The sequence below is a fragment of the Chelmon rostratus genome, chromosome 6 (assembly GCF_017976325.1).
Source record: "Chelmon rostratus isolate fCheRos1 chromosome 6, fCheRos1.pri, whole genome shotgun sequence".
Classification (NCBI taxonomy): Eukaryota; Metazoa; Chordata; class Actinopteri; order Chaetodontiformes; family Chaetodontidae; genus Chelmon; species Chelmon rostratus.
The window spans coordinates 15,291,377-15,318,621 of record NC_055663.1 but is presented as its reverse complement, the minus strand read 5'-3'; the positions used below and the strand labels follow the sequence as shown (position 1 = coordinate 15,318,621).

The 27,245-nt window shown below is 41.5% G+C and overlaps 1 protein-coding gene across 6 annotated transcripts in view; it reads right to left on the bottom strand.

Moving 5' to 3' along the window:
* Positions 1-2,098: 2,098 nt before the first annotated feature.
* The window catches only part of mef2aa (myocyte enhancer factor 2aa), a 66,012-nt gene continuing 40,865 nt past the window's right edge, over positions 2,099-27,245 (bottom strand). For 3 of the 6 annotated variants that reach the window (XM_041938170.1, XM_041938169.1, XM_041938171.1), the window contains exons 4-10: positions 17,439-17,573; positions 15,806-16,028; positions 14,580-14,639; positions 9,481-9,665; positions 6,230-6,359; positions 5,944-6,067; positions 2,099-5,759 (exon numbers count right to left, since the gene is read on the bottom strand). In XM_041938170.1, the coding sequence (XP_041794104.1) occupies positions 5,423-5,759; positions 5,944-6,067; positions 6,230-6,359; positions 9,481-9,665; positions 14,580-14,639; positions 15,806-16,028; positions 17,439-17,573 (1,194 nt within the window). In that variant the 3' untranslated portion in view covers positions 2,099-5,422. Of the gene's footprint in view, positions 5,760-5,943; positions 6,068-6,229; positions 6,360-9,480; positions 9,666-14,579; positions 14,640-15,805; positions 16,029-17,438; positions 17,574-17,640; positions 17,773-27,245 lie in introns of all 6 variants that reach the window. The other 3 variants (XM_041938172.1, XM_041938174.1, XM_041938173.1) reach the window with 3 other exon arrangements.

Sequence of the window (27,245 nt, the reverse complement as noted above, 5' to 3'; positions counted from 1 at the left end):
AGTGGAGACTATATGACAACAGATGTGTTTGAGTCTGGACTGAGTCTTGTTCAATATTTGCTGATGTCTTAAGGAGATCAGGCCCACATGAAAGAACCCAAACTTGGCTCCCAGTTGAAAGGCAGGGCTGGGGATCTGAACAGGGCAAGCCCCTATGGCAGGTGGCCTGTCGCCCTTCTTCTCACACAACTCAAACAGCCCAAAACCCTGCTTGGTTACTCTACACATGCACACTGGACATGTTCCAGCCTGCAGCACAGCTGGTCTGATGGACAGGACGCCAAGAACATGCACTTGGGGACAAATATACTGAGTGATGCGAATGCAAGCCTTCACACTAAAAACAGCCATGAAACATGGGAGGTTGTCAACTACACAGCAGACCTAAACCCCTGTTTGTCTCACAGTGTATTATGTGTTTCTATTCAATTTAATTTAGTTACATGCTTTTTATTTCATACATGAGAGTATCGACATGGAGAAAATGTAAATTAAGGCCAGCATTCGAAATGAAACTTAGGCAAAGAACTGTAAGTAGTAAAAATGTACTTTTAAGAACAAAACAACAAGACCTAACTTTAACTTACCATTGTTGCTGTTGGGGGAGTTCCTACTATGTCAATTCATCATATTTTAAGAGTATTTAATGTTTTAGACGTGAAACTTCACTGTGTAAAAAGAACTAAAGTCAGATAAATGGAGAGAAAAGTAAAATGATTTCCCATTAAAATGCAGCGAAGTCAGACTTTTCACAAACGGAAATACTTAAGTGGACGTAACCGCAACGTTACCTCACAAACGTGACTGTTAATTAAGCTAACTTATCGGTTTATGGAGTTAGCTTTCACATTACACACGCTCACGCTTAACATTAACGCTATTTCATTTCACTGTAGTATATTTATGTTATATTACCAATTGTGATTTTTTCAATGATTAAACTTACCCTATTTAAATTAAAAACGCACTTCTTTCATAATCACAACCAACGGTTAGCTAGGTACTAGCTGGGCTAGCTACATGTTGTTTTAGCTCATGCTATAGCGTTTCCAGTTGTTTTGACCTGTTAGCTTTAGTGTTTTACCAACTTACCTTCACCTCAGCTAACAAGCTGCATTATCAGACATGCTGCCTATAGCACTGTGTAATGTATTGTATCACAGTGCCTCCTGCTGGTGATACTGTGGAAATACATGAGGTCGAAAAATACGACAGGATCACCTGTAAAACACATGGGTCCATATCATCCATAGTATACCTAAGCAGTCCAAGCTCAAGCTCAAGAAATAGCTTCAGACAAGTGCTGCAAGTAAAATAAATTAATTTACTCAAACACTGTAGTTAAGTACAAATTTGATGTCCTTTACTAAAGTATTTTTAGTACACTACATTTTAGGGGGAAATATTGTTCTTTTACCTGAGTCTGAACATCTGATCACTTCATAAAATATGATTGTTATAATTTAAACTACCCAACCATACACTGTATAAAGCAGCCAAAATTATCTCCACCTCAGCCAATTACAACACTAAAAATGCTGCTTCCATGTTAATGTACCACTATAATAATTTAAAAATATATCCCGTATAATATCAGTCTCATAAAAATAACCGTTTTTGTTTTTGTTTGTTTGTTTGTTTTACATTTTGACAATACTTATTACTTTTAGACAGACTTTAAATGCAGGACTTTTTCTGGTAATTGCTTTTTTTACACTAAAAAGCTGCTTACATGTTAATGCTCTACTAGAATAGTTAAAAAAATACATCCTGTATAATAATAATCTACTCATAATAAAAAATAATTTGATAATACTTGCTACTTTTGCTTAAATAAGACTTAAGGACTTTTTCTTGTATTTTATTATTATTTTTTTTATAACTTTACGATTATTGCTTTTATTTAAGGAAAGGATCTGAGAACGTCTTTCACCACTGGACCCATTAATCCAGTATGTATCTTCAGAGTAAACTTTGTAGAGTAAAGTTTGTATCAGTGTGATCAGTGTGTGATCACAGCACTGCTCGAGCTGACGCATGCAAAAAACAACATTTCTAGGCAAAATTCAAAGATGAATAGACATGGAGTTCAGATTGAGCATACACTGAGGTGTTTAATAAAGTTGACAGTTTCTACTGTTTGGGACTTCACAGGAGAACAAATTCTATGTAAGAGTTGTTTACTTCATTTTATACAGAATAAGAGAGATAACCTAAATTACACATTAAAAGCCAATATTTGTACTTTTGTGAAGAATACAAATTTTGTACAACAATATCTAGCATAGTATCTTAATTGTTTAATAAAAAGTTCACTTGAATATTTATTGTATGATGAAAATAAAATAACACATTCAAGGGAAAAAAAGATTAACTTAAAATCTCTTTCGATTTTGAAACAAATAATTTCATTATTGGCAACAAAGTCCAGCTTGTGCCGCCAAACGGTCTGAGCGTTCAAACCGAAAACAGCTTCTTTAGTTAAGTGAACTATCAACTACAAACACTTACCAAACACAGTTCTGTTTATAAAAGCCATGAAGCAAAGCAGTGTACTCTTACACAGCAAAGTGAAGAAAGTCCTCTACAAAGGTTCATTGATTACTCTTTCCTTTCACATTCATCAGTTGTGCACAATTTGGACATAGACCAACAGAGCAAAGTGTATCACAGTGCATTCACCGTGCATTTTGTTGTGCGAGTCTTTTCTGAGAAGAGGCAGGTGTGGTCAAGTTTGAGTGATATTGTCTTTTTTTGTTTAACCAAGAGAAAACAGAAGAAAGATGGTATAATTTTTCTTTGGGATAAGGCATTTCCTAACTGTGCATATACTGTAGATAGAGAAACTACAAAATTCCCTGATATGTTATCAAGTGCTAAAGTATGTGCTCAACTACGAGGTGATGCTGCCGAGACTGGCAGACAGTTTTTTGTTGTAGTCATTTATTATTGCTATTTTCACCAGCTGTGATAAGACTGGATTACATCATAGATTACTATACAATATGTTAAGTATGTCTACCAATGTATATGAACATGAAGAGATTGCCCCGGGGGTGTCCAAATCAATCATTTATTAAAATGTATTCAATGGAACTTGACTTGTAGTCCAGCAACCTCCAGCTGTGGCACTTCAGGATAAGAGGCTAACAGTCTACGCTCTTCTTCCTAATGTTTTGCGGCCAAACCATGACCAGTGCTGACATCATATTCTGTGTATGTCGTGTGAACTGGGGCTGAGACTGCATAGATCATTGCGGGCGTATACTGAGAACCACCATGGGGCTGACGATGGGGCGGCGAGAACAGGAACCTCAGAAACACACACAAAGACGCGTCACGGCGAATGCAGAGTGATACCTTTCTCGTACAGCAAACTTCTCATACAAATGTGTGCAATCCAGCAGTGAGATTGAAGTCGATGACATTTCGTCGTTGGCGTTGTTATGAATTAGCTGCTGAATTATTTGCTTCTGTGATGATGGAGAAGAAAACAAGTCACAGCCCCCCTTTTTCCCCCTTCTGTCGTGATAACACGGGCGTCCGCCAACACCTTCCGCGTACATGACTTCAATGCCTTCAGATTTTCAGGTTCCTAAGGATTCTGGGCCTACAGTGCTCTGATTAATAATAGGGCATTGATGTAAGATACGATTTCTGGGGCCAATTAAGGAAACAAGAGTATTTTTGTACATAATTATGACTGACATTTCAAGTAGACTGCGATATTTACAACCACATTCGGGCACAGGCATGATCAGTTTTGTGTGAAGGTCAGCAGCCACTTTTACCACGTGTTTGTCTTCGGTCCTGAATTCTGTGAACTAATAACAGGATCGTGGAAAGGGCTTGAGAGATGGCATGTCTTTCAGTTGCGCTACATGCAATAACAATGGATTATTCTTCAGTGTGGGGCTGGGACCTTGGGTTTGAATGTTGGCAGTGTATTCAGCAGCTGCTGGCATACAATTAACACAAGCTGACAATAGGAGGGAAGAGACCCCATTTCCCCTAGCCTTGTGATCATCCTTCACAAATATGAAAATAGTGGAACTTCAACCTCACAGCATTGTTATTACAATGTATTCAGGACAAACAGTCACCACTAATAAAGAGAGAAAAAATAAATTGACCACTCTGAACTAAAAGACATGGGAGGTTATGTTGGTAATTCAATTTAGAAGAGATTACAGTAAAATGAACAAAATAGCAAATATTGACCAGTGAATGATCTACTTTTTCAGGGTCTACTCCTGTAAACTTGGCTGTAATCCACAAAAATATACTTTTCTTGAAAACGGTGATCGTACAGTGCTTTCAGCACGTACTCACACCCCGGTGATATATATTAAAGTCGTTATTTACACAACACAAGAAAATGTTTGGCTCAAATCTTCAATTATACAAACAGAACAGCAAATGTTCATGGCTTTAGATATCGATTCAAGATCTGGTTTACATGACTTTACACTGTTTGCAATAAAGCACGATAAAAAATAAAACTATGATGAAAGAAATGGTGCAGTTGAGTGAACTGTTAGGAAACCGTAGCAACTGTACAAAACAACACAAAAGAACAGCTTTGGCTTATATTACTGATGAACTGTTACACAAATGTGAACATGTTGATTTTCTCACCAGTTCAACTGGACAGGTTCGCATTCTATTGATTGCACATTTATATATCCTACTCTTTTAAATTATAAAATGAATAGTATGTCATTATTGCAATAAATTCTGTTGCTATTTTGTTTTTACCTCCAACAGTATTGTTTCATGTATTCACTAAAGTAGTCTCAACTGTTGCAATTATTTATTGTGTGATCAGAATTCTTGCGTAGTATTAATTAACTCCATGTTCTCGGTGTCTCCTGACGGACTGAATCAATAAATTAGAAGAGGCCACTTGAGATAAAGGTCTTGTATGGTTACAGCATGATTTTAAAAGGTCGTTCTTGCAGTGAACATCATATTTAAGGGTCCTCAGCCCGAAAGCAACACAACTTTCTCTGATTGTTTGCAACTTGCGAGCACAACAGCAATACAGCAACTACATGTGTCTGACTAGACCAGTGACTACAATAATCTACCACCTATTGTTTAACAATTTTCTCTGAAAATCTTTCTTCGGCAAACGTCATCTGAATTGCACCGAGTACCTGATACCACCTGCTTGTGCATATTAATTCAGTCCAGCTAACTGAGATTTTTTTTTTAATCTTACTGAATGAGTTTGAGAATTTGCTTTAGATATGTCCTGACATGTCTTATAACATTTGCCACTCAGTCTAACAAATTGAAATGGAGTTGAATAATAGTATCGTAATGATAGCTCTAAGGACCCTTGCTCTTTCTTTCATCTCCATGTCTAACCCCTCCCTCTCTCTGACTGGCTGGTGACTGGAGGCCTGATCGGGGCTCTTTATGTCACCCACGTGTCCATGCGCAAGCGCTTGACGGAGGGGCTCTCCCTGTCCTCAGAGCCAGCAGGGGGCCTACCCAGCCCCAGCGGGGAGTGGAAGTCTGGCCGGTGGTCCTCACGGTCGCTGCCGTCATAAGAGCTACAGGAGGAGCTGAGGCTGTCGGCAGGTGAACGTCCCAGAACTTCCTGTCGGCTGGACCCTTGCTGCGGCTGCTGAGGGGGGAAGCCGGAGGGGGTGACTCGCTCCCGTGGCGGCGAAATGGGCTCGGACTTGATGTTTATGCTCTGGCTGGTGTTGATTGAGAGGTTGGAGCCCTGAGGTAGGTGACCTCCACCACTGCAGAAAAGATAAGCATGACATTTTGTGTGCAGTCTAAAAATGAGACAACAAATGTGAGGTGGAGAAACAGCCAGGAATATGTAGATGTGTGATTCAGCATGATATCACAGAGCACAGTGGGTGTTGCTTTTATGTGAGGGCGTCTGGAGAGTGTGCCTTTGTTTGGAAGTGTGTTACTCACACCAAAGAATTAAGAGCTGCCTGGCCCAGTTGATGCTGTTGCCATGCCGACATGGAGCCCAGTGAGAGCCCAGGAGAGCTGAAGCCCTGTAGGGAAGAGATCTCTGCACTGCTCAGGGAGAACTCTGTAAAAACAAAAGCAGCCACACACAGTGAGAACTCACTCGCATTTCAGCTACAACACCGTGTGCCACTGAGAAAAGAGCAGGAACCAACGGCGTGTAGTACAAACAGCCACGGCTGAGGCGGTTGTTTTCAGTCTGAGGGGAGAGCAAGGCCAGACTCACCAGCAGGGTTGTAGGAGGTGGGCATGCCTGAGTAGACCAGGCCCTGTGGGGGTAAGCTGGGGGTGGTGACAGACACTACTGGAGTGGCCAGCGGCTGGGTGGACTGGGAGCTGCTTATCCTCTGGGTGTTCTGCAAAACACAAAAAGGGACATAGAAAATGCATAAGACACTCCAAAAACACCTCACTCTAATACTCAAATAGGTACACACACTCTTATTACTTAGAATCTTTAATTTAGAGACTACATTTTTGTGTTATTTTGACGTTGGTACTTGCTATAAATATTTTGGTTATCAGGTGTTTGAGTGTAATAATAAAGGCTGCCACCAGGTGGAGGTGTAGCTTCATGGTAGTCTGATCTTTCTGCTTCATTAGTGACTGTATGGTTTGACTTATATGTCAAAAAAAGGGGATAAAAATACAGGAAACAGTATTCATAAATGTGTTTTTACTGGGTCTTACTGATATTTATCCAGATATGCTTCACTAAATTTATGTGTATGTGTACACAACAAACTGCAAATATAATTGTGAATTTATCCCACATTAAAAATGGTTACATGGACTTAAAAACAGTTGGGTGGGTTTCAGTCATCACAATAAATAATGAATTTCTTCCATCATTTTTAAGTGGACTACTGACAGATCTGGTCAGTGCAGAAATCACAAGAACTGACATGCAGCTACAGGCACAACAAATTATTAATCAGATTTACTACAATCTGCTTTGATGAGTTTTACTTTGTTAGAGACGAAAAAGGAAGGCGTTATGAGGAGTGAGGGGTGAGGAACGCCTGTGATGGGCAAGCCCCCATTCAGCTGCATCTGTTGCCTACACATTCAGAGTGCGACAACTCAAAGCGAGGGTAGTGATTAGTTTTTATAATCAAATAAACAACCCTTGAGAGGGTGCATGAGGATAATATAAATGACAGAGTGACATACAGTAAAGCTCCAGTGGTTTTTATTGCAGTGACTGGCATGCAGTCCACACAAACACACCTACACAGCACGGTGTGGTCATGCAGCAAACTACGCTGTGAGCTACGAACGCACACACTCCGACTACACTAATCAAATGCAGACACATTTCAGAACAATACTATAACAAATCATCACAATATAATGTAAGAAACAGCTGCCAGCGTTTGAAGCAGCATTGCATCATGATCTAGTTGATGGCTTCCTTGTATTGTTCCAACACTCTCCAGCCAGATGACTTCACCAAACCCGAGTATCTCACAGAATGATGTCATTTAAAATGATGTAATGTCCTCTTCCTTAGAAAAAAATATCAATTATTTATAATTTTACCCACTAAACCCTTTTGTCATTCTAAAACTTTTCAGACTGTGACTAGAGAATAGGAGTTGAAAAAAAATTAACATTAATTTGGCTTTGTTTCTCTCTTTTTCTCTCTCTTGTACTCCTGGTGGTGTATGACTAACATTGACGTGTTGGAAATGGAGGAGCCAATTTAACAGGCTGAGGCAATTTTCACAGGCCAAACCCAAAAACATGCAGTGACAAAACTTTTTTTTTTTTAATGTATTATTGCTGGCAGTTCTGAGAGCCAATCTCCGGTTTGAGCACTGCCTTTAGTCTAGCATGTGTGATTACCGGAAGCATGTTCACATTTCAGCCATTTGCCCAGGCATTTGTCACAACTCACCAAATCCATTTCCTCCTCCTCCGTCTGCCCTCAACAGAAAAAAAGAAGAGAGGCAGAGTTACAGAGTTAAGAAGCAGAGCGTCTGTAAATCGCTCTGGAAAGTAGTGCCAGCTATCTAGAATTTACAGTAAAAGATAGATACTTTATTAATCTCCAAAGGGACAATAAGGGCTGTAGAGTCTTAGTACAATTGCACTATTTTTTATGTCTATAGCCTCTTCTAATACTCATGAAGCATTTTGTCCAAAGCACAGGCACCTGATTAATTTGTTATTATTTTATATTCGAGTATGTGGCCATAATCTTCCAGCAACGTGTGAATGTGAATTTGTGCAGCTATGAAGTTGTTTTCTCATAAACGATGAAGTTAAGTTAAGAGCAGAGAGTACAGCAGGGCTGCAGAATCGTTCTGGATGTTGACCAACACTTAAATGATTCTGAGTGTGACTGCAATCATCTCACAATCATCACATGAAGTTCCTTCGCCAGTACCGACAATGACCTCATAGTACTGTGTCCTCCCTGTGCTGAAAGAGGAACCAGAAGCCCATCTTCCATCTTTTCTGTGCTGTGGGACATACTGTGACCAGGCCAGGGCTGTCTTAATACCCACACTCAATCAATAGCGGCAGGAAGACACGACAAGGGCGACAAGATATTATCTGGCTCACACCCTGGGCCCCTGATTAAGTCTTCATCTACACTCTGTCACACTGAGATGTGATTAATTTAATACCATTATGGCCTAATGACAGGCTGTCTGCAGACCTGCCACAGCCGGCACCCTCCGCAGCCTCCATCTAAAATGCTCCGCTGGCTCAGACAGAACAGAACCTTCCTCCGGCCACTGCCTAACCTGTTTCAGACCTCTTACCACACAACCCGTCCGGCTCTACTGATTCCACATGCCGACATGGTAACACACGGCTGTTTAAACACTGCGCTCCAGGCTAGTTGTGGCTCGGCACAAGAAGGAGCACCCACAGTAACCCGAGGTATATTTACCAAACACAATCATTTTCCTGGAGTGGCTCCTGTTGATGACAACACCAGCGACACGCAAAGTTGGAAATAGCATATTGGCTGGCCGGCGTCTGAAAATCTCCCACTTATAGTTCTTTTTTGAATGTTGATTTATGACCAGGAGAGCGTAGTTTAGCCTCAGGTGTTCATTGTGGTCAGAGCGCTCTGCACCTTCATTATTATAATTAGAGAACGCCTCTCATTTAAACAGAAATAATTGCGGAAGAGTTATGACACCTGGGCTGCAGATTCTTGGCTCGGCCCGTATTTTAATGGAGGTGGTGTAAGAAGAACGCAACACAAGAGGAACGCTACTCAGATACACACTGCCAGTGAGTCCCAAATGGCAGACAGTCCTTGGTGAGGTGACAACCTCACTAGCACGGCATGCTACACTGATGTGATCACATCAAGAAACATTTGTGGGAGACAGCACATTCTGCTATGACTGTCTAGATTAAGACAGTGAACAAAGCTCGGGTCTGCCCTGCAGCAGATACTTAAAGGTCCTTTAGCTGGTGACACTTGTGTTCAGTGGAGTGCTCTGTACTCACCAGTGGGGGCATCATCCCCTTGGTAGATGGGGGGATAACAACCCTTAGGTCTGGCTTGCGGCTTCCCATTCCCATGTTCCCTCCAGGGGGTGGTGGAGACTTGGTGGGCATGACTTTACCCAGGCCATTGCCGCTGGGTGTGCTGAGGACGCCTGGAGAGCCCCTGGGGTTAACATAACCGTTCCCTGCAGAGGTACACAGCAACAGAAACACATCATCAAACCACGGACTGTGACTGACAACACTCCCAGTCATCAAGCAAATCTCTCGCACAGCGTTGTTTTCCTGCTGCGGCACGCAGCGTTAAGTGTTTCCAACCCTCTGGGAAGTTTTAATAGACTTGGATAATTATCCTGCACATTTACAAAAATAAAATGTCCATTTCAAAATTGATGAGCCTTTTATTTTTATTGTGAATGATTGGATCAAAGTCAGTTCTTTGCATCTTGGGATGAGGAGCAGTTCACTGACAAATGTACTGTGACTGCTTAAAAGAAATAGCTGAAGCCATTACAGTTGAATAAAAAACAATAAAAGATCTCTGGATGTTGTTTTTGCACTGTGCACACAAACAATAGCAAAGTGCTAGACTCTCCCTCCCTTCGACATTCACACCTTGATGTGCATGGTCATTAGTCATTTCCTTTTTCAAAAAGTGAGTCCCCACCAACTTATTACAGGAACTCCCATCCTCCTAACTCCCACTCTATTGCTGGACAACTAGCCCAGGCTGAATATTATCAGTGAGTGTGGACAAATTACTTAAATTGAATAAAATAAATACTTTGCACAGTCTGTAACACAAAGTCTGTGTGGATTCATTGTACATTTTTCAAGTACTGTACCTTATTGTATAATATACTGTGTTGTGTACCCTTGAAAAATACACAATTTATCTCAGAAACACCAGCACCAAGGAAAGTGCTTTGTGACTTACCTCACAACTATATGAATTAAATCAATGAAATCTTCATTTAGAAGCAAGATTATAGTGTCAGAAATGACCCCTCACGCATTGTCAGAGCACTGTAAGCTGACTTTACTATTGTGATAACTGCTGCATTTTAAAAACACGGGTTTCAGAAAGAGATTAATTCTTCCTGCTTTTGTCGACCCACAGTACCCTTTTTTCAGTTGCAAGATAGTGTGTGACTCATCTGTACAAGGTCTGCAGTGGGATTCTGCAGATTCCACACAAATCCACTCTAATAAAAACAGAGCAGTGAATTGCTACGAAAACAATAGCCAAACGAAAGCAATATTTCAAGTGTACTTGAATCTTAAATTGAACTTTCTTTATGTGAGTCTAAGTAAAAAAAAAATATGTATATATACCTTTACAATATATACATGCTGAAATCCTGAAAACAACGGGAAGAAAGAATGAATTGTATCTCACACTGCATCAACAGATCAGTAACACTTCAACAAGTTGCTGACTTCTCCATTGTGTTCAGTATATCCCACTGAAACACAAAGTGTGTGCACAATGAGTAGGCTCTTGCGTAGGAACATAATGGAACAATAGTCCCTCTGACTACAGATAAGGACAGCAACAATTCACGGTCAAATAAACAGTTATGATGCCGACAATAGTATCACACAGCTGAATCAACAGTATATACAAGCAGCTATTGCCATCAGCCCTGGCTTTGATCATACACGACTTGGCTGCTGCAAGAAAACAATGTTTACAGAATTAGCAGAGTAAATGTCCAAGGCCCTAAAAATAGCAAACCCTGATTAAAAGCAGTGAAGATGTCACTGAGTGGGAATGAGATGTTAGTGCAAACAGAAATTTATGTGAAGGAATGGGTTGCAGAGTTGCTAAATGGCATGTCAGGCGCTTTCTGATTGCAATCAGTGAGCTGTGAAAGCTGTTGTCAGGGAGGGAAAAAAAACAAGACAAAGGAGATGACAACATGACGGCCTTTTTCACGACAGACATTTTGACTTGTCTAACAGGGAAAACACAGGTGTAACTCATAGCATTAAAGATGGCTGTACTGCAACATGTATCTCACACTGCACCAGCCGCAGCAGTAAGCGCGCACATTAGCTTAGAACTGGTAAACCTCAGTGTTTGCTGCTGGGACATATCAAAACATCTGCTGTGAAGTTAGTTCATTGCTAGCTAGTTTGCATCAAATATGTATCAAGACACCTTCTGGTAGCGCATACAAAACTCAAAGAAAACATACGTTTTAATGCACTTCACAAATGGGCCGAAAACAAAGAAGCCTGAAGTTTATCCTGAAAAAGGGCTTTTCATCATCTTTTTAATCAAATATAACATAGCCAAGAATAAATAACACTTTTTAAATCATTCTTCAAACACTCCCAATTCTCCTGTGCCCCTCGACAGAACGTCTGATGTTTACGCAGCATTAATCCACCAAATTTCATTGTTCATAAAGCTGTCGCTGTTGTAATGTTAGAAAACAAATGTCGCTCATTTTGCATTATACAACATGACTGAAACAGGAATGTAGCCACACTGTATTCTCCTTGTTACCATTTCAGTATTTTTTTGTTCACTTCACTACTAACATATGCTGGCCTGATAACCGTATGACACAGTGGACACACTGCCAGGGCAAAGACAGACAGACAGACACACACTCAATGCTGTATTTAGCTAATTTATACTTGGATAAACCCATCTGACTTGCATATCTTTGGAATGCACCTCTGATTGCGACTTCAGATGTCTGAGGATGAGAAAATCCTTTCCTTCCATTCTTTCAAATAATTGCCAAGAAGGGAACACATGTCGGAACAAATACTCTGACCGCAAAGTTCATTTTGAGCCAAGGTAACAGCCACAAGTTAAGACCCAGCCTTTCTTTCAACGGGCTTTTCTGATGTCTGCCCTCATTCCGCATTCACATTTCTCAAACGGATTGGTCGTGCCAATAAAATCCTCTCTGGCTGAGACCTTTGCATGTTGAAAGCTGTTTGGTTTCAGTTCGTTGTCCTGAATTATTAACGCGGTGTGGGAAGGGGCATTACATAAGGCCTTGTGTTTACAACTGCAACATTCAGTTTTCATATTAAGTTCAGGGGAAGAAAACACTGTGACTTATTGTGCCCAACATCCCACGTGCGTCAGGTTCAGGCAAAATGTCTTGATGAATGAGAAGAGAGAGAAGATGAGAATCAAGGCATCCAAAAAAAAGTTTTCTAATAATAGATGCCATGCCCAGTCCTATTGTTGTGTCTCAACTGAGACCAGGCAGGATGTGCAGAGTGTGATTTGTTAAGACTAAAGGCAGGTGGCAACCAGGTAATTAAGTGTTCCTGCTCCCCACTCATTTCACATTGTTTTTTTTTTCTATACAACATGGTTATGATTTATCTTTATCCTCCACCTTTAAAGACATATTCCACATTCAGTTAACCCCACTATGAAAAAAAACACTACAATAAAAGAAAATAACTTTTGAAGATTAAAAACACACTCGGTGCAACTACAGTAAAACTTATTCCATTCCAAGTGCTTGTAATGCTTCAATATTAATTTAAGGATGTGTAGCTTGCAGACATATTGCCTAAGAGAGAGCATGCTCTTAAATCCTCCATGTTCACCACAGCTTTCATTCTTAACGCTCACCAGTCAAGGACCAGAGCTTGTAATTAGGTGTAATTGCATGAGTTGTTGAGAGAAAAGCTCTAATATAGAACAGCACACTGGAGTAACAGTATAAAGTGAGACTTAAGGAGATGGGGTTTTGAATGTGTAGTAGCTGTAGAGCCATTATCTGAACCAAAGGCTAAACAAGAACAACAACAGATGGCTTATTCTAGAAAAAAAACAACTGATCTTTATTTTTTTGCTTGCCAATCATGTTCGCTGTGACATCAACATATGTGTGCTTGCAAGTCAGGAAATTTTCATAATCAGCTAATAAGTAAATCCTCCAGATGCCACAAAAAACCTGCGCATCACCAACAGGGATCCAGAGATTGTGTGGCAAATAATTTCCTTCTTCTATTCGCCTGTAAAAAAAAAAGGTTGTAATCCTCTCTCTGTGGTGACACCATCGAACAGGAGAGAAGATATCACACGGTACATCTTCCATCTGGCCACTCTGAAAGGCCTCTGCTGTGGTCATAGCTGCTACTTGTGAAAAATCAGAGCTATGTCAGGAATGGTCATCTGACAGCAGGGCTGGAGAGGTTTCTCCTCTCTGTAGCCTCCGCTGTTCTACACACTTGGTACAAACAACAGCTGCAGCATGCTCACACTGTGCCAAAACGCTGACGCCCCCTGGCAGAGGATCCCAACTCTAACCCGACCCCGGTACCACACCCCAAACTTAAATCTCACCCAGCACTCCCTTCAAACTGCTGACTGCAAACTTATCCGAGCTGGTCTCCATACGTTTTAATCAATATCTAAACAAATATCCTTACAGTCTGCCACAAGCAACGAACATTAACTTTCAGAACTTTTGTCAGAAATACTATACAGAGTGACAAAGAAAGAGTTAAACTCCACCTGCCTCCGCCTCTCACACAGCACATTGCAGCCATGACAGGCTGTCCGGTCATTGTGTACTAAGGACTTAGTGGGATGTCATGGCCCGAATACCTACAGGGTTATGCTGGTCTAGGCATCTTACAGGCCCTCTCCAGCCTTATAAGGGCTGCCAGAGTGGCAGGGGAAAACAGATGCACCTGTCAATAGAGCGAAGGAAACAGGAGGAGGGAGGGCTACATAGAGGTGACAAGTTTAAAGGAAACGCTGCGTTTATTTACCTGCCAAAGTCAGTTGGACAGCTAATTGCGTCGCCTGGTTACCCAGGCTGGTTTCAAGCACAAACACCACACTGTGAGAACGCTGCTGAGCCATTTCCCATCTCTCAAACATGCATTTAACAAGCATATCATACATTCCCTCTGTTAAGAGGAGCAACACATGTATACCCTTTGCATGCAGTGAAAATATATAGGGGAAAGGCACTATCAGTCAATTATAGTGACAACTGTCTTGAACCAATCACAGATGGATACGCAACTATCCAGCTCGCGTGCTAAGCAGGAGGCCTATTGGGCAGAGCTACAGAGAGCTAATGAATCTCTCCGGGAGGACTTACCCGCTGGGCTGGAGCCCACACCACTTGGCACTGAAAGGTCTGTGGTATCCAGCATGCCACCTAATGAGATGCACAGAGTGATATGATTAACCATCTGCATCCTTCTGCAAGCTAGCAGACCATGTGATGGAGATGCCAGACCAGACATGAAAATGTCATGTAGATCTATCTTCACAGCACAGGAATGGGAGGCATGTGCTCCCACTGGTGTCCTCATGATGGGGAAATTTTCAGTATCTGATTAAAGACACCAACATCAAGCTGTGTTCAGCATGGTGTCTGTTATGTTTAGAAAGCTAGAGATTGTGAATGCACCATTCCACTATAAGGATGCACCTCCAACACGCAAATATTTATTTTCTCGGAAATCAGGTATCTATTGGAGCCTCTCTTAATAGTCGCATGAGCACTCTGCCAAGCAGACGCTTTCAGGAGATGCACTTAAATCAAAGCACACAATGCTAGTACACCACATGGGCCTGGACATTTTTTTCAGCTTTTGAAATATGTTGATCCGACATGAATCAGAAAAAGGAAAAAGAGACCTTGCAGTGAATAATCACGAAAAAGAGATATGCATTGTGATAAACAACCACTAAGCAAACCCCCTGCAAATGGGTAGGTGTCAACCAATTCTGATATGTGGTTAAATTTGAATGCGGCATTTCACACCTTGTTGCATGTACCTCTATTGCATGCAGTGAAGCTGAATCTTGCAAAAGCCATCTGGACTGACTGAGTCACACCGGTTGTACAAGTACTAGCGTAGACTCACTTTGTTTTTCCACAATGCTGATACAGTAAAAGGTGTGATAATGAGCATTTCAGAGGGTGTGAAAAAAATATATCCTGCAAACACAAGTTAAAGGGTGTTGAAAAAAAGGGGAAAAATCTTTCCGCATCAGAGACGACCAAAAACAAAAAAGTTGAAGTGACTTTAAAGCACTTTTAGCCTAGCTTAGCATTAAGAGTGGGAGCCAGGGGAAAGAGCTAGCCTGGCTCCTTTCAAAATATGCCTAGCAACACCTCTAAAGCATTGTTGTTTTACCAAAAAGTTAGTTAAAAGTAGCACTGTATGCAACTCTCTCAAAATCTAAGGATTCATTATATTATCAGTTTTCACCAGAATAGTCACATTTTTCTACAAAATAAAACCTGCTCTGAGTGGTTTGGATCATCCTCACCAAACTACTTTGACCAACTGACTAGGAGTGTTGTCCACTAACCTGCACTGCCTGCACTGGTGGGCCTCTGGGGGCCTCCATTTGAGCCCACATTCCTGTGAAGAGAGGTCTGTGGAGGGGACAGCATCCCGCTGTCACTCAGGGAGGCTGTGGCTGCTGCCAGGGTCTGGCTACCCAGAGTCCCTCCTGGCTGGTACATGGCATTAGGATTGGATACAGGCACTGCCACATGCATGGAGAAGTTCTGCTGAGGCAATGCTGTCGGCTACAAGAGGGAGACAAACACATGCAGATATTTACACACAAACACACTCCAAATCCAAGGTCTGATGGCTCAGTGGTTGTCATGGCATCATTAACAGAGACCGACCCGTGAGGGTTTTGCTTTCATAAACTAATAAATTCACAAAATATTCAGGCAGAGCACACTGAAGAACAGCAAAAAAGTACGACATACTGTGCATTTTAAACTCAGCAGTTGCTTTATAACAGAATATTTTAAGAAACACTTTTGGCCCGACGCCTGGGGGCTATTGAGTGACACCATATAACCATCAAAAACGTTTATTCTCATTAACATCATACGTACAGAATACAAACAAGTCTTCAGTGCTACCGCAACACACAGAAAACACAGAAAACACAAAATCCAAAAACATGCATTCAGGTGATCACTTTGGCATTGCGGCAGTCAGCACTCGAGAAGTACTTTTTTGCCTTTTGAAACGCCACTGTGCAGTTCGTTTCTCAGCACAGCAGAGAGGGGTTGGAGGGGATTCACAACTACAGGAGTCGTGACTCACTTGCATTTTACCTACAAAGTGCTGACTGTGCAAAGCGTAAGTGAGAATGACAGGTGGCAGTGAGAACGTTTCATCATAGCATTATCCAGTGAGCCAGTCGGGTGTTATCATTAGTTTGTTAATGGCAAAGTGATGCTCTTCATGTCAGGAACATAGAGAAAACGACTTGCTTAGTAAGCACTATGTTCTTGCATAATTCTAATATTGTCACGCATGATAAGATCACAAAAGATTTGTGGTGTTTTAGAGGGCGAGCCAGTGTGGTACTTGATGAAGGGGAGGGAAGATGCTAAATGATAGTGTAGCGTTAGTGTGCTCTGGGAACACTTTACTGCTGGAACTGTTCTGAACTGAGTATTGGATATTTTATACTAGACTGCACTGAGAGAGAGGAAAGATCTTTACATTATCAAGGAACCGTGAAAATAAGTCTGTTTATTGTTACATTATGAGATGAAAATCGTTCAATCTCAGAACGTACAGATCTTTATGATAAACGCTCGATAAATAAGTATTTACTGTACATACATTCCTGATGCGTCTAAATACTAACAGCATTTGATTTATGATAACACGACAATGATATTAGGGTGTAATCTTTCCAGCAGAAGCATGCAACATTTCACCTGTTCACATGAAATGTGATCTTATCAGGGTGTGCCAAAATATCAGTTGCCGAACAAATCAACATAAGAAACAAATGCACTCCCAGTGAGGGGGGGGCATCAATCTTAAGCTAGAGTAGTTCTGAAAGAAGTTGACAGAGGTTCTGGGGGAGGGGTAACAAAAAGAGGAAAAAGTTAAATGAAAAAAAGAGTGAAAATCCTTTGTGCCACAAAGCCAAGCAAAGACGTTGCATTTACAGTACTTACGATTTTATGATTTCTCATCATATTATCAAACTCCTCATTAATTTTTTTATACTTTTCTTCTGTATGAGGAGTGAGGACATATGAGGCATCGGGGTCCGGGCTATCACAACCTCTGTGTTCTTTCTTGTTTAGCGCCTGTAGTGAACATCAACATAAAGACAGGAATCAACACAAAACAGCAGGGGACAAAGGAAGTACTTACACCACAGCGCTTGTACATTAAATCACTCTCTTCGCTTAGTTTGCCGAAATGGTCGTCCATGAGGGGGCTGTGCCCAAAACAGTCATCGGGATCAGGACTAGCACAGTCATTATGGCCTTTGTTTCTCAATTTCTGAAATGAAATTGCAAAGTTGAAAAGAAACAGTATACAAGATGTGGCTCTGTGTTTTTGCTGCTTGTTAGCTCATATACATTTCTAGAAAACATGTAGAAAAATCAACATCTGCTTAATGTTTCTTCTTCAATTGTTTCTTTCGTTGCAGTGCAACATGAACAGCTGCTGCACCAATGCTAGGCTAAACTGTAGTTCAATATAAGGCTCTGTACCAAGGGGGGAAAGTGAAACGTCACTCTAAATCCTTTCACCCTTCACAACTGTTCAGAGAAACAAAATATTTTCCTCCTCCCTTTTCCTCTCCTTCTCGACCTCCCACCACCTCCCTCTCTGTTCTTCCCTCACTTGCTGCAAGTGTGTGTTTGCATTTTTCATTATATTTCAGTTATCATAAGCCACCCAGCTGGAAGAAACCCCTGCATAAGAAGATCCTACAGCAGAGCACTTTAAGACTGTCCCAGTCTGTAATTCAGTATGGTTGTCACTCTTGGGATCTTATCAAAGTTAATGCATGCAGGGAATGAAATGGATTATCAAATGTGGTCAAAAATGCTTATTTGAGCATGAAATTGAACAATTATTGTAAAAGCAAAGAGCTCTAAAGCACATAGGATGGCGTGTTGCGGTGTTGTAAAGAGCCTATTCTTACTTCAGGGGAAAAGAAACTAAACAAATAAATGCTACGCTGTGCTCCCATGCTCGCCTTCATACAGGCTGTTCTCTGCTCCTCATTACGGCTCTGAATAGCAGTGTTAACAAGACTTGCTGACAGCATGTGACAGCTTGTGATATCAAGGAAGTGTACATCAAAACATGATTTATGTGTGGCTCTCAAGGTTCCTCTATCAGGCTACTGCAGGTCCTCAGCAGCGCTCTACCCTGTCTGTGGGCTGCCTCAGAGGCCTCATGTCTACAGGAAGGTCGCTGACTCCTGTGGATGCAGGGGTCAGAGTGTGAGGGAGAGGAGAGGAACTTACACACGCTAATGAGACCTTGCTCTCTCTTCCTGGTCTTCATCATCCAACAATGTGGAAAATGTGTGTGTGTGTGTGTGTGTGTGTGTGTGTGTGTGCGAGAGAGAGAGAGAGAGAGAGAGAGAGAAACAGACTCATTGAGCAGGAGTGTATGTTGTGCATATGTGCAATGCTTGTGTGAGAGTGTGTGACTTTTGCGTGTGTGTGTGTGTGTGTGTGTGTGTGTGTGTGTGTGTGGCGAGGGGGGGCTGGGGTATTTCTACAGCTGCTACATCCTTTGACAGCAATGTGACAGTACGTTTAGGTCTGCGCAGACAATGCGGCTAACCCAGCGCTGCTCACCACAACCTCAGTGTAAGATACATTTCCTAAAACCTGTGCCATGGTTTTATGAAACTCCTGCGTACTACTACTGCTCATTAAAACCAGATGACGCCAAATCCCACGCCGCTCACTTCATCTCCATGCATTCACATTTATGCAAATTCTGAGAGATGCACATTTTTGGGACACGGCAACAAAGTTAATCTGCATTGTAGAGGCAGAAATGTGACACTGTGCACAGCTGAGACAGAAATGAGGAAGTTCAGAAAAGCACCCACATCTTTTCAAACATAAGTGTCCACAATGCCCAGAGGAGAGTGTGTGAGAGAGAGAGAAAGAAGTCTTCTGGATAATGAATGGCTAGCACTGTACCACAGATGCATTACTGTTTGGTGTGGTACAGAGCAGTGGCATTCTTCTCATTCTAAGAAAACGCCTTGCTGGTTCATTTCCTGTTTACTGAACGAACCCTCTTTAGTTAGGGTCCTGAAAGGCCTGTGTTTACTGGGGTTAAACTATGCACTTTCTCCACCAGTGAGCCAAAGATCTGATCTCAACCTGCAAATTTAAGCTCCAACCTGCTCATTATGGGAATATCTTGGTCGGACGGGTCGGGCACGGCTGTGCAAGATGGGCAGGGCTGCTCTACTTTCACAACAAGCCTGGCCAGCCTTTAGTACGCCGCACCCACTGGTCCAAGCCATTTAGGGAGGGGTTGCTGCAGCACAGTGGGTGAGTGGGAACCAGATAGCAGCAGACAAGGACAGGCAGCACTGAGATTTGTTCCATGATACATGACATGAATCGCTGCAGTACAAATTATCTTCAACCAGGTGCGCTGACGGTGCTGTGTACGCAAGAGTTAATCATCTCTGTGGCCTTTTTATGCACATAACACTGAAGGCCTGGGAGAGAATGGCCGTAATTCTTTGTTAAATGACTTGGCATGTTTTGGGTGTCCCACAGACGCTGCCCACAGCTCCCAGTAAATGGATCACTAAATCAGCACATGGCCAAACAGGTGTCCCTCTTCCAAACACCTGTCAAGACCTGGCTCCCCATGCTGGCCAATCAGACGCAGCAGCGCAGAGACAAGGCCGTAGAAGGGACCACATGGAGCCCTGAAGGCCACCCGACCCCAGATCAACTTTGCTCTTACATGTCAATGCTGCAGTCTGCTCCAGACACTACAGTGTTCTGACCTAGAAAAGGGAAAACTTGCCAGACAATCAGGGTGCAAAAAAGAAAAGAGAACTTCTTTTTGCATTATGAATACTTTGATAAAAGCAGTTTCAGGATGCCTCTCAAGCTGCATGCTGAATCAAGCTGTGGGGTTTGTAAAGTTGGCTGGACGTGAATACAGCTGAGGTTGGGATTTTCAGTAGCATTTCTGATGAAAGATAGGGGCTGTTTGTTGCGGGAGGGGGGGCTGCGCAGAGTATAGACAAGGGAACTTGTGTAATCTATTCACAAGGCCCTGAGAGGCTCACAAAGATGAGCGGGAACAAGGCCAGCAGCTATTTTCTCACAGGAGTCCAAACCTGTATTGATAGAAATTTGGCTCCTCAAATAAAAATGAGACTCCGAGTGGCGTGGCTGACGTCAAATCCTCAGCGCGCTATTGTCTCTGCCTGCATGTTTGTGTGTCCGTCAGTTTGTTTGTGTCATACTGTAACTTCTCTTAAAAAAAAAATGTTTTCCATTGCAGGAGTCCTTGAGGCTTCCTTATGCCGAAGAAAACATCCAGAATGTCTCCACCTGAGCCCTGACTACTAACCTAGCTGTAACCATGGGGAACACTGAGCACAGTAATTGCCTCTCCAGATTTGCAGTATATTTTCAGTACACAAGGCTGTGGTGCAGTGAAAGGCAACCTTGCATTCCACTTTGATTTGAAATCGATGTAAATTATCGTTTTTTTAATGGAATTCTGCCCAGTGAGTACCATTAAGAAGTCCAATTAAAATATGTAAACATTTTTTAGACAGGTCATCATTTTATATCATGCTGAGATTATGTTCAACTCTGGACCTTACATTTACTTTTAAGCATTATATTCACATTTTTTATTGCAAAATTGAAGCTAACACTATTGCACGGATTAAAAATAAAACTCAAACCATTGCATAAGCCACCTACATCACCTGTTTCTTGAGAAGTACTTTCAGTGAAATGGGCCCAAGCAATTTACTCTGCCGCTGTGAGTCTTGGAAAACAATTTCACTCTGATGTTCTCCCTCTCTTGTGTCAAGAGAGCTTTCTGCATTTAACTTATTCATGTACTGCACAGTACTGTACATGAATAGAAGGCAGGGTGAAAGGAGAAAGATAGTGGTTCGGTATAAAAGCTGAACTTCAAAATTGTGGGGGAGATGGCTGAAAGGAAGGCATGAAGAGGCTGTTTCTATAGTCTCTTCCATTGTGCTGAATCACACTAGCTTTCACTTAACAGTTGCTTTCACGATTGGCAGAGCACCACCTGACCTATGACTGATGTGCCACAGCTCTGATTACAGGGCCCTCAACAGAAAGACAGTTTGTAGCCTAATGGCAATACGGCTGGAAATTACACAAAACGTTCCAAAACTGGAGTACAACATGAATGTTCAATGCATGTGTTTATTCCAGCCTTCCCTAAAGTAAACAGGAGCTATGTTTTAAGCGGTTGTTGTGCAGCGGCCTCCCTTTCCCTCGTTCCAGCCGGGTCTCCCAGCCTCTCGCCCTGCAGTGCTGTGAATTAGCCCTTGTGCCCGCCACTACACTAAGCAAGGTAGCGTGCTAATCCTCATGACATCACCATTGTGTCCAGGCCGTTCCATCTAATGTGCTTATCAAAGGGCTTCTTTGAGTGTGAACGCACTAGGAAATCAGCATGGGGAGGCGGCTGATAGGAAGGCTTTTATCTGCTGAGGAATATTTCTGCTCTTATATAACATCTTAAGAGACTTTCACTACCATCATGTTCCCTTTCCCCCTGTGGTGCTGTAGTCTTCACTTGAGGGGAATAAAAGCCTCTTTTGGTTGGTCTTTAGGCACTGTATGCCATGGCCCAGCACTAGGTTACTGTTATGTAGGCAGCCTTCTTCTCTCTCCACTTCCCACCACATAATGTGAGATGGGAGTGAGGGGCTGTTAGATAAGGAGACCTCTGTAATTCCCAGACATATCTTGTTTAATCTCGTGACCATTTGCACATTACTGAGCGGACTGATATCAGGATATGAGGCTGGATTCATGTCCTTCCTTTGGCTCACTCCATTGTCTAGTTACACTGTGGACAGGAAGAGAAGCAGGAGGGGGCGAGCTCGCTCGTCTGCATTTTATTTTGATATTGTTGTCTTCTAGCTGTTAGAAAAACAATATATAGTGAGATTCAATCCCACCTGACACCACAACGACAATGGACAGACTACAATGAACTGTGAGCTCAAAGCCAGACTAGTAGTGACCTATTAATCCAAAGTGAGTCATACTCACTAAATCTAAAGCAGCTGTAGATACAGTGAGAACAAGCTCATCATATTCTATATTGTATACTGCAAATGATTACCTGTATTGGACTGGCTAGATTGCCAATTAAATATAGCCCCTCCATGTTACAAAATGAGAAGCAATTGCTGTGCAGTGAGCAGTCCCTTCAGAGCTTTCTGCTCTGAGACTGTGGTGAATGACTGATGTGACAAAGCTATTAGCCGCCACAGTCAGAGAGAACAGTCTCAATCAGCGGACTGCATATTTTCAGTATAGACAGGAGGGAATTAAACTACAAATTGAGGATAAAGGCAAACCAATGTCATCATTATCTACAGATTAAAAAGAATGAGAACACACACTCTGTTCCTACTCCACATAAAGAAAAGGTGGCGCACATTAAAAACTGACCAGAAGGATGCACAATGCAGAGAAAAACATTAACATACAGATTATTGAAAATCTTTCTCACCATTTTTACTCCCTCTCTCGCTCTCTCTCTCTCTCTGGTCATTGAGTGGATCATTAGCTGTCAGGGCCCTTGAAACCATACCCCCAACCCTGAACTCCCATTCCTGCTCGCCTCTAAAATATTCATAAGGACAATTAGGAGTTCCGATAAGGCGAGTACGGAGGGCTGGGGGGGCGTGCGGCAGAGAGGGCAGGATGTGCCAGCAGGACGTCTGTTCTGCAACACTCTATACCCAGACCACAGACCTGTCCTCATCAATCTGAGACACAGCAGCCTCCCTCTTTGCCCCCAGTCAGGCCATGCAGCCAGGGGAAGGTGGCATGGTGCCAGCTAACCCCCGGTCCCCCGCCTCCCCCTCCCATCCCAGCAGGCTTTGCTCTGTCCTCGCCCCTGGGCAGGAGGGGTTGGCCGCACAGCACGCACAGTGGGAGGAGGGGGGCACAAGGGCAAGCTGATTGTTGCACGAGCTAACTCGCAGAAGCTGCTGTGCACAAAAACCGAGGTCTCATTTCAGCCGCTCAGCCCGCAAGGTCATTGAAGAGCACAGAGGGTGGACGCATGGCTTGTGGTTTTAATGATCTTTAACATAACTAGTATCACTGCTGCTGTGTAACTAGATCAAACCAAATTAGGTCAGCTCAATGTCTGACCTAATTCATGTTTCACACCAGAGTTATGACAGGTATGTGGTTTGAGTTCAGAAAGAGCAGCTATACATACTGCATTGTTACTGCAGCGAAAACAAGTTATCATTAGTTTTCTAAATACAATGAGTTACTTCTGCGTTACACCCTGTGATTCTGCCAAGTTACTGGTTCATCAGTCCATAATATGAACACAGTCAACCGTAGCACACAGTACTTATAATTGAATAATGTAAAAAATGATAACTGAAAACTGAAAATTTTGAACTTTTATTCACCATTGTTGCCACATTTGTTTGCACTCTACAGGTAGTTGTGTATTACGGACAAGAGAGAACTTTTTATTAGTATTATAAGTGAAGAAGAATGTAATGTTACAACCCATGTTATACAGTGTGCTAGATACCAACGCTGATCAGCAACGATAACAACATGAAAAGCACACAAGAAGAAAACTATTGAAGCATTTTGATTAAGTGACAAAAAAAATAATCATATTGTGCAAAAGTCAATATAAAAAGCTATCAACAAAATGTTGAGCTACAATACCACAGAGCTTTAATTTCTGTTGGGGGGGTGTCAGTACAACCAACAGCAGACAGGCGGTGTGTCAGATGTTATGCATAAGTAAGAAAAAGTCCATTTACAATCAGCTCAAAAAGCAGAGTCTTTCTTAAACTGTCTGTTGGTTGTTTGTCAAACTTACAAACCGTCAACTAGGCAGTGGTTCAAAGAAACTCTGCAGAAGTTTGATATTTCACAATCAGCTTCAAATAAGAAATAAGAAATTTTAATAGGAATTGGGGAGGCAGTAACAGAAAAAGTTTTTACAATGATTCATAAAGCTTTTTTCTGTTTTGGTGAATAAACTGTTAAGTTCAGTATTTTGAGGAAGAGCATATCTAATTTTAGACCTTGGAGTATTAACTCATTAACGTCAGTGAAAACCAATGTTTAGAAGAAGGCTCCACGGCTTGTGGTCTTTTGTTGTCGTGTCTCCTTTCATTATATGCTCTCTAAGAGACCCTCGATTTGGAATGAGACATATGCAACACAGTTGAGAGGGTGGAAAAAAGCACTGACGTCAATGAGGTACGACATGCGCTAAAAGCAAAAATCTCTCAGCAGTAACCTGGTAACAAGCATCACACACCGGAGAGCAGAGACATAATAAAACAATGAGATGTAATACATGATGGTTTTAAAACCACTTCATAATGGAGTTAAGCCATTCAGAAATTCAAAGGAAAACTGTTGTACAGCCCTACAGGACAAAATCCCATATAAAGAGCAGGGATAGAGTTTATTATGGAAAGATTGATTCCAATAATCAAACCTATGCCATCAGGTAACAATTACAGTGTCTCTGCTCCTTCACAGAGAACACACATTACAGAATATTATGTGATATACTCACATGAACATTACCACAACCATTTCATTATACTGAGAAAACTACAAAAGAGGACTGGTGACCCTTTTTCACTAAAAGCCCAGAGGAAAAGGAGTCCTTGTCCTATAAAAAGGGGCACTTTGAAACCCAGCGTGTTGCTCGCAACAGAACCATTAATACTGCTTCACTCACAGTGGCAAGAGGAGACTTTTCAGACAATTCTCACCAGGTTGCTCCATAAGAGATGTTAATGTTAAGATGCAAAGCCGTCTATGCCGGGAGGAGAGTAATAACAAATGACATGATTTACACTGCCACGCTCCTAACTTCAGAGATTTATACATATAAAGATATAAATGCATTGTTGAAAACATTCATTAAACTCAGTGTGCTGTTGAAGGTTTTATCTGGTTATCTAGTATCTCTCTACTCACAGGGGCTTAATATACATCTAAACCCACTCTAATATAATTGTCAGTACCATCATCCAAATTCCTGCAGCTAACAAAGCCCGTCTCTCTGTTTTCACTACAACACTTGAGTTATTTATTTTTAACTTGTCCTACTGCACTAGTCTGAAAATAGACGCCGGTGCTGTACGAACAGCCGGCGTGTTTGTTTTGACCCAAAGGCCCAAAGGTTAAATGCCTCCTCTCAGGTATACAAAACACTCATGTGCACACAGGAAATAGGAAGTAGCTCATTTTCGCAACTCTGTGTGTTTATATGAGCCCCAAATGAAGAGGCGGTAATAGGATTTCATCAACACAAATTAATGGCTGCCTATGCTGCTACTTTACCGTCCTCTCCAGAGACAACGGATTGACTGACAGGCTTAGTATTTACGTGGCAACAAGCAGAGGATACTTAAAAAGAAACCACAAAGCAATATCATAGAGAATGTTAATGTCCATTATTTTTTTTTGAAGTTCCACAAAAGTAATCATACTTAAGCTAATGTCATCCAATTTACTATAATCTACTGTACTGCGTGTGACCTACAGTCCGAATGAAAATAAAGAAATTCATTTCAATATCACTCCAATAAATCACAGGAGACCAAAAGTGCACATACTTTATTTTCTGTAATATTAAAAATGGGCTGGCAGAAAATTTCACATATATTGAAAAGCCCTGAAAAATCAACATCAACCCAATAAGTCTGTGTCAATAGCAATGACATTTGATTTAGCTTAAAAGGGATTTCTCATCATTGCTGCTGCGAGGTCTATGGTGAAATACCAAAAAGGGGAAGAGTAATATGATGATCGTGGAGTGCGGGGAAAGACTGAGGGAGGAAGATAATGGCGAAGAATTGGAGGTGGATATTAAGCATGATTGAGACTCACTGAATCTATATATCTAATTAATGAAAGCTGAATTGATTCAAAGTCATTTAAAGTCCAAATTAAGTAAAAATCAAAGATTTTCAATCTGATATTTGATTGAAAAAAAATCTTTTTAAAAATTGCTCTGAATTCAGACTTTGCAGTTACATTTAACCTGCTGATCTCCCTCTCTGAGCCACTGTAAATAGACCAGAAAATGATAGATAATGGTGTAGATAATTACACATTAAGAATGAGCAATTTGACCAGTCAGACAATAAGAAATCATGGATATTTCCAACTAGAATAATGACTTGTCACAAGTGTAATCTGCCCCAGACACAAAATGTTTAACTAATTTGCAATTCTACGTTTCCAGAAATGGCAGCTCACTGGGCTGTAGAGCAAAAAAGGAAATAAAGAAATAAAGAGAAAGAGTCAGCTGGTTAACTCGGAAAAAAAGGTGATGTAATTGTCTAAACGTAGTAACACTTTAATATAACTGGCGTATTTGACTTTTTGTGAAATGCATGACTGCTGAATGGATATGAGCATCTTCTTCTGTGTTCACTGGACAATGGAGAGTGCAGACCAGGGCAGCGTATCAGATTTATAGCCATAGTTCAGAAGTTAAGGGAAGACGGAGGGGAAAACTTCAAGTCAAATATCGAACGTCTCTAAAATTTACAAATTACATCTTTAAATAACATATAGACAGTTAGAGTGGGCAGAAGCCTTGTTTAGGCAACAACAACAGGTACTGAGGTTGAAAAAACTCCATTGCAAGGGAACTGATGTCATTTATGTTTCTGCTAACAGCGACGTCAGTTTCTGTAGAATAAACAGACAAAGACATCTGAGAAT